Consider the following 8,002-nt stretch of genomic DNA (forward strand, 5'->3'; position numbering starts at 1 on the left):
ATATAAATATAGTGTTCTCCATTAAATGGTTCATTATATTCTCTGATATATGGCTGAGATAGCACAAAACAACTTTTGAAAGGATCGATATTTATTTTGAAGAAATTTCATTTTAAGTATCATTGAAATATTTTATATTAAAATACCATTAAATATTATGGTTCTTCTAAAAAATAGACTCTTATTTAAAGTAAATAAGCTTATACATGAGTAAGTTTTATGTCAAAATGACATAAGACTTCATATGAAGACCTCCACATCTGGTTTTCCAGTTACAATTCAATGTGAGAAGCACATTAATATCAATAACTTTTTCAGGTATATAATGATGAACAATGGTTGATTTTTTAGATTGCACCTTTCAATATTGTAAGTTTTCTCTTTTATACATCTAAAATTATACTTTAGAGTGGCATATTGGCAGGTGGTGTAATACTATAAGTACTGCCAAACATTTTGCATTTACATACTTGCTTAAAATCCCAGTGATAGGTAAACGGATTTTTTCCTATATTGCTATCAATATGCGCATAAACCAAACTGCTATGGCTTTAGTTATAGCTAAAAGAGATGCTGATGATAACGCCGATATCGAGGCCGAGTTTGAAGAATCGATGGAAGAAATCGAGTCAATGAAAAAAAAGTGTAAGGCTTTAGAGTATGGGACTCATACAACAGGACTCATTACCAACCTTATTGGTGATATTCCGGACATTCCCTTGGTTACAGATACAGTACAAGTAATTGGTTCAGGAGTAGCTGCGGTAGCTCATGTAGCTGAATTTGGAATGAATATTGCCTCTACAGCAATGGAGTGTGACGACTGGAATTTTGAGGAAGTAAAAGCGATTATGGAAAAAAGGTTTAGTGAAACGGATAGAAAACTTGATAAGATGATTGAGGCTATGGAGAAAGTAACAGAAATGGCAACTAAGACTTTTGATAGCGTTGAAAAAACTAGAGCAGAGATGAACTGGGGATTTAAAAAAGTACTGGCCTCGCTGAAAAATCTCGAAATACCATCGATTCTCAGTAAAATTTACACATTTACTCGGTATTTTGAAGAAAAGAGAAGTGAAATAAGCACACTTCCAATAAATCAATTTGTTTTCCGATTGCAAGAAAAAGGTGGCATTCTCGACTACTTGAAAAAGGTGAGAATGCCAGAAGGATTGCATTCTGACTTGTTTGAACTTATGGATAAGAATAATAACTACGCTATTCCTGAAAATGCTGAAGACACTAAAGCATTTCAAGCATTATATGCCTTATTTTATGGAACACAAATTTATGCATCGGTTATGTTCTTCTTACTGAAGCAGCATTCTTATCTTGCCGACTACTACTATCAAAGAGGTCAAGATAAAGAGTTTAATAATGAATTTGATACTTTAATAACTACGTTTAGTGAATTTAAGACATCTCTTACAGGAAATAAAGGTCTGATTAATGAAGTCGTTAAGACACTAGACGAAGTAAAAAACAAACATTTTATTAAAAATGTTAAGAATAAACTTTATAAAGACATATCTAAGAGAGCAGAGGCTTTAAAAGACCTCAAAAACAGAATAACTAAAATGGTATTAAATGTAATACAAGATACACCGGAGCCTGTACTTGATATCGACTTTATTGAGCCTAATATTCAATCAAATTATGGTGATTGGGATGATATGACTAAAGTAAAGTACGCAGTGCAGCTAAGAGCAGATGGGCTATACTCCAAATTAAGTGATTGGACTGAACCATTAAAAGTGGAGGGAAAAGCAAATCCAACTCTCCAAGTACCTAGAGATGAAAAAGGAAGAGAGAGGCTTATATTTCGGAAATTCAATGAAGAAAAGCCTCAGTTAGTAGCCATTTTAAGAAAATCCCAAGGGGAATTTCGAGATGTTAATCGGGATATTTATAACGCCGCTAGAAGCAAAGACCAAACTAAGCCGATAGAATATATCCCTAAGTTACTTGAAGTAGGAGGCGATATCGCTGCAACTTTCGAAATGAAAAGAAGCTCCATGCATGCTGCAGCTGAAAGTGGAAATGTAAAAATTGCAATGCGGTTTCTTTTAGACGAAGCAGAAGAATTAATCAACGGAAAAGATGAGAAAGGATATACACCAATGCATATAGCAGCGAGTACTAAAAACGCTGGATTCGTAAAGTTTTTACTTATCCATAATGCAGACGTAAATGCCCAAACTACTTCAGAAAAATTAACAGCACTACATATAGCAGCTAAAAGTGGCTATCCTATTACTGTTAAAAATTTGCTTGCCAGCGATAAAATCGAAATAAATAAACCTGAAAAGTCAGGGTACACACCTTTACATTACGCTGTACGTGGCACAGCAAAAACAATCAAATTGATACTTGCTGATGATAAAGTCTTGGTGAATGCTAAATCAGACTTTGGCCTGACTCCTTTTCACTTGGCTGTTATGAAAGGTGATCGAGAAATCTGTGATGCTTTGTTAAGCAGTGGTAAAGTAGAAGTCAATGCTGGAAACAGAGATGACATGACGCCACTTCATTTTGCAGCGATGGCAGGAAATGTAAACATGATTAAGTACCTTCTTTCAGGAAAAAAGAAAGTCGATGAGGTAAATGTCAACGCTATAACGTCAGATAATAATTGGACTCCTCTTTATTTCGCAATTTATTTTAAACAAGAAGAAGCTGCCCTTGAATTACTGAAAAGCGATAAAATTAAGATTAATATAACTTCCAAAGAAAAGTACACTCCGCTACATCTTTCCGTTGCAACTGGGCAAGTTAAAGTATTTGTTGAAATGCTGAAAAAAGATCCTAATCTCGAAACATTAACAAAAGAAAGGTTTACTGCTCTTCATCTTGCAGCTTTAAGACCAGAAGCACATTTTACTGAAAAGTTGCTGAATAAAAATGCAAATATTAATGCTATAGCAGATGACGGTTCTACTCCTTTACATTTAGCATCAAAATTCGATCAGAAAGACCAAATACTAGCGTTAATAAATAACGGAGCAAATATGAAGCTGTTTGATAACAAGAAATTTTTACCATTGCAATATTCTATTCAAAATATGAATTTGGACGTCATGAGAGCAGCCGCAGAAAAAGATCCAAGTATTATTGATCCTGATACCATTGAGGGTAAAACAATTGTGCAGTATTGCCTGGAATATATTCTTTCAGGCATTCATCATTACTACAAGAATAAAGACTCAGTTGAATATCAAGGATACAAAGGTCTTCAACCATTAGAAATATTTGATAGGGAAGGATATTATGATGTTATTAAGTTTGCGCAAAATGGTAAATTGCCAGAGGATGAAATCAGACGAAATGGAACAATTGCTTTCCTTGACATAATGGTGCGTGTTTGCATTGAAAAAGAAAACGATCCAAGTGAAATGCGATGTATCTTTGTTGACTTCCATTCTCGTTCTCGACGCGACATTGGGAGCAACAACTCTGAAGACCATCCGAATTCAATAAAATTACATCCGATAAATACGATTCGAAAATCCATTAGTACCAACTGGAACGTAAGCAGTCCAGCGTCACTTGCAATGAATTCAAACGAAGGTAGTAAGTCTTTTTTAAACGGTAAAGATTCATTGATGCGAAGTATTGATTCAAGTGGTATGTTGCTGTTAATGGATGTGCTTGTTAGAAAACTTACAAACGTAAAGAATAATACGAGTTTCAACAAACCGGTGTCCAGCTTAGAATCTCAAGCAGCTGCATTGAATATTATTGAAAGATTTATTGATTTTGTAGATTCTGCTAGTGGTGTACCAGCGGAAGAGTTAATGGATCTCGCTAAATTGCACTCAGATGTATACAAATCTATAGAAGGTGGAAACAGCATCAAGATATTTGATCTTTTGTGTGAGCATTTAAGAAGTATTGTAGATTCGGGGCAAGTTATAGCTTTCTTATCAAGTATCAGAACCAACAAAGAAGACTCAGATGCCCAAACGCAAGGAAATTATGTTGATGCTATAGCGCAGTATTGCTTATCTGAAGTTAATAAGAGTAATGCAACCTAGTTTCTGACTTTAACTTCTTTTTTAGTTAATGGTAGTGCGTTTTATTTAAACCAGAATCTTTGCACTTTTCTATGCCCTATCTATATTTAAAATGCATAATAATGTTTCTGTTTACACAACTGCAATATTTGTTACAAGTGTAATAATATTTAAGTTCATTTAATTGCACTTAGTTTTTGATTTTTATCTTGATGACACATATTTATTTCACTTATTTAAAGCGAAATAAGAAATAATTTTGTATTACAATTATTTCTACTCTCTTCTACGCTCCAATTTAAATATTTAAATAAATAAATATTCAAATAATTTATTAGTGCAATATGTTTAATACTAATGAGCGAAATGTTGTCTAGTTTTTGTCTAATTAAAACTATTTTTTTTATAATGGGAAAGAGATTTTTTTCTTAAAATTATTTGCTACTGATCTTAATACTTAAATTTTCAAGATATCCATGAAAATATCTTAAATTTTTTGATTAAAAACGATTAATTTAGTTTTTAAAAATTTAATTTTTAGTGATTCATTACATGATATATAGAACAATTTCGAAAAAGTTATTAATTTAACATCAGTTAATATAAAATTTTCTTCATAACTATAAATGCAATAATTGTTAACACTTTCTATGACAGCGGTTTAAAAACTTCATTATAAATAATTTGTCTATTATTTATTTTTGTTTATTATTTATTTTTTGTCTCTTATATTTAATTTCCCATTTTTTGATAAAAGAATATAATTTTTTTTTACATTTAATTTTCGAAACATGATTAATAATCACTTATTTTGCATAACTAGGTTAAAAATCTTTAGAAAAAATTTTAAAATATCAATATTCAATAACATGCATTGAAATTATTGTCACATATATAAAATAACACGAATTGTAACCATTGATACACATTATTATTTTGAAAGAGAGTGATTTTTTCATAAAATTATTTACTACTGCCCTCAATTTTTAAATTTTTATAAAAATCTATCAAAATGATTTAAATTTATTTATTAAAACAGGTTTAATTTTTAGTGTTGCATTACCATCAAACATACATAAAATTTTTAAAAAATACATGTATTTCGTAACAGTTAATATAAACATTTTCCTCATATATATATATAAATATATATATAATATATAATATAAATATATATATAATATATAATATAAATATATATAATATAAATATATATAATATATATATATAATATAATATATAAATATATATATATATATATATATATATATATATATATATATATATATATATATATATATATATATATATATATATATATATATATATATATATATATATATATATATATATATATATATATATATATATATATATATATATATATATATATATATATATATATTGATATCTAATATTAGAGGAGAATATTGACTAATGATTCAATTGAGAAAAAAATTCTAATGGTACTTAATATACTTAATATAATAAATTTTGTATAGATTGCTGAAGATTGCTCTTGATCAGTTTATAAAACTGTTATTGAATATACAATTACACCATTATTTATTGTGCTTTTAAAGTCATTTGAAAAAATTATAGTTTTAGTTTTAAAAATCATATACATGCTTAGCATAAGTTTTAAGAAGAAAAATATGCAGTGAGAAAAAAAGTATTATCAAAATTAACAGATTATGTCACAATTGACCATGTTTTCGGTACTATGGGAACATCTTAAAGCTTGGTAATTTTTACCAGAGCACCTTGGTATATAATAATAAAACATGGTTTTATAATATGTCATAAAATTTGATAAATGTGGTAACATTTGGTAATTTTATTAGGATACCTTAAAGCATGTCATAAAAACTATTTATTCGATTCAATTTACTTTTCAGTTTTGTTTCCTTTACTAAATGTGCAGTAATGAAATATATAGTTTTAAAACAAAAATTTCCGGTAAACCGTTACCATGCGAATAGAAAATTTTCAAAATGAATGATTTAAAAACAACAAGTTTTACCAATAATTATTTTTCTTTCAGTCAGAATTATGATTACTTACAGTACGGTAATTTTACCAGAATTTTATTCTGTCATAAAAGATAATTGCTAAAAAAAATCATTAAAATATCTTAAAATCAATAACTATCTATATTTTTAAAATAATAATAGCCTTATCAGATCATAGCTGTATAAGAATTAAAAATTAAAAAGGAAAATATCTAAATAAAAATGAACAAATGTTGAACAGTAAAAACCATTGGAAAATAAACTAGAAAAGTTTTACTAAGAAATGGACACGTTGGTATAGCGCTCTAAGATAAGGAAATACTTTTTTCCAATGTAACAAGCTCGTTCCAGTTTTTCCTTCTGACAAGTTTTTTAATGACGGAAATCATTAAGAAGTTTCAAAAAGGGTAAAGAACCTCTCAAAGAACATTGCTACAGACTCTTGACAGAAATGGAATGGATAAAAAATGTTACCGAAAAATTTTTTCCTATGTCCTTTTCGTAAGTTGTAAGATTTAAAACTCAGAAAAATCTGTTAAAAATACGTTCAGGCTATGTATAAAAAAGAGCAGTCTTTAAAAAGAGAACGTTAAAGACTTTTAAAGCAAGATAAATATGTCTTAATACCTATGTTTAGCGTTTAAATTAAAATTCGCGTAGTTTTAGAAGTGGTGTTGAATGTTTAAATTAGGAATGACGTTATTGATCGTCGTAATGGCACATTTGTCTAAAACTGAATGCTGTTAAAACCAGCTTTCAAGTTCATTTTACTTCTACACTGTAAAAAATTCGCTCACAAATTACGGTATAAAATATCCACAATTTAAAATCCGTAAAATCCATTTTTACAGTATAATATTTCACCGAAATTTTCATAGTAATATCTATTTAAATAGAGTGATTCTGTGATTTTACAGTATTATTATCGTAAAAATTACGGTGCATCAGATTTACCGTAATTTACCACAATTTGATCCCAAGTTTCTGACAGTCTACCTAACTGACTACCAGTTCATTGTATGGGGTATACATATCAAGAATTAATTAATCGATATTGATCAACACAACGCAATCGCGCTCAAAACTGAAAGTCATGCATCAGTTAAAACACTTTCAATTTCTAATTTTATTATTATTTGTTGCCCTTCCCTACAGTTTCTCGTTATTAGATGATCAAGTATATTAAATTATTAGAATTTCAACTCATCAAAGTAGAGATTGAATGCAGTCAGTATACTTTCGCACAGAATCAAGCATTTTGTTATTGAATTTGAACTTTTGTAAGTAACTTAATTTTTCATTACGATTGGATACCTAAAAGTGACTTCGTCATAGGAAAATCGTAGCTCTCGTCTATTCAGAAGCTAATCAAGTTAGACACAAGCCTGGCGTCGCTTACAGGTATCCAATTAAATTTGATTTAAATCATATGGTTAGGCAAAATTATTTCATTTCTTATCGAATTTCAATACCCATTATCGTTGTTTTTCTTATTATTTAGGTTTACAGAAACACAGGAAGTTTTGGAATTACACGAGAGACACGCAGACAAAATCTTTTTCTCGTTGTTATAAATCGGCATTTAAAAGTAAAAAGAAATAAGCTTTCTTAGGAGTAGGGTACTTAATTTAATGATTAAATTAAGTATAACATCAAAAATGATCACAGACAGTTGAGCTTTTAGATTTATTTTTTCAGTTTAAAATTTCTGATATGATTTAAGCATTTTATAGTAAATATCCACCTAAACAATACTTTGAATATATGATTCTATAATTCCCATGTCATTAAAATAGTTTATAAAAACTTCAATTTTAATTTGCTATATGTGTATAAAATTTAACATAATGAAACTTGTATTACGAATTGTAGTTGAGTAATTTTAAATGACGTAATATTTAATAAATAATTTTAAAATAAACTTAAACTTAGCAAAAACTTAAACATAATCATAAACATTTAATTAAACATAAACAT

At 28.8% G+C, this 8,002-nt stretch overlaps 1 protein-coding gene across 1 annotated transcript; it reads left to right on the forward strand.

Moving 5' to 3' along the window:
* The first annotated feature begins 430 nt into the window (after positions 1-430).
* LOC107444656 (delta-latroinsectotoxin-Lt1a) lies at positions 431-4,343 on the forward strand. Its single transcript, XM_043040376.3, has one exon. The coding sequence runs from the start codon at positions 525-527 to the stop codon at positions 4,032-4,034; it is 3,510 nt and encodes a 1,169-aa protein (XP_042896310.3). The 5' UTR covers positions 431-524; the 3' UTR covers positions 4,035-4,343.
* The last annotated feature ends 3,659 nt before the right edge of the window (positions 4,344-8,002 follow it).

Source organism: Parasteatoda tepidariorum, chromosome 5 (genome assembly GCF_982258835.1).
Source record: "Parasteatoda tepidariorum strain Cologne lab strain chromosome 5, Ptep-v5.0, whole genome shotgun sequence".
NCBI lineage: Eukaryota > Metazoa > Arthropoda > Arachnida > Araneae > Theridiidae > Parasteatoda > Parasteatoda tepidariorum.

Bases quoted from the DNA above. Each gene is read 5' to 3' on its own strand.
- LOC107444656 (XM_043040376.3), top strand. From the start codon at position 525: ATGCGCATAAACCAAACTGCTATGGCTTTAGTTATAGCTAAAAGAGAT.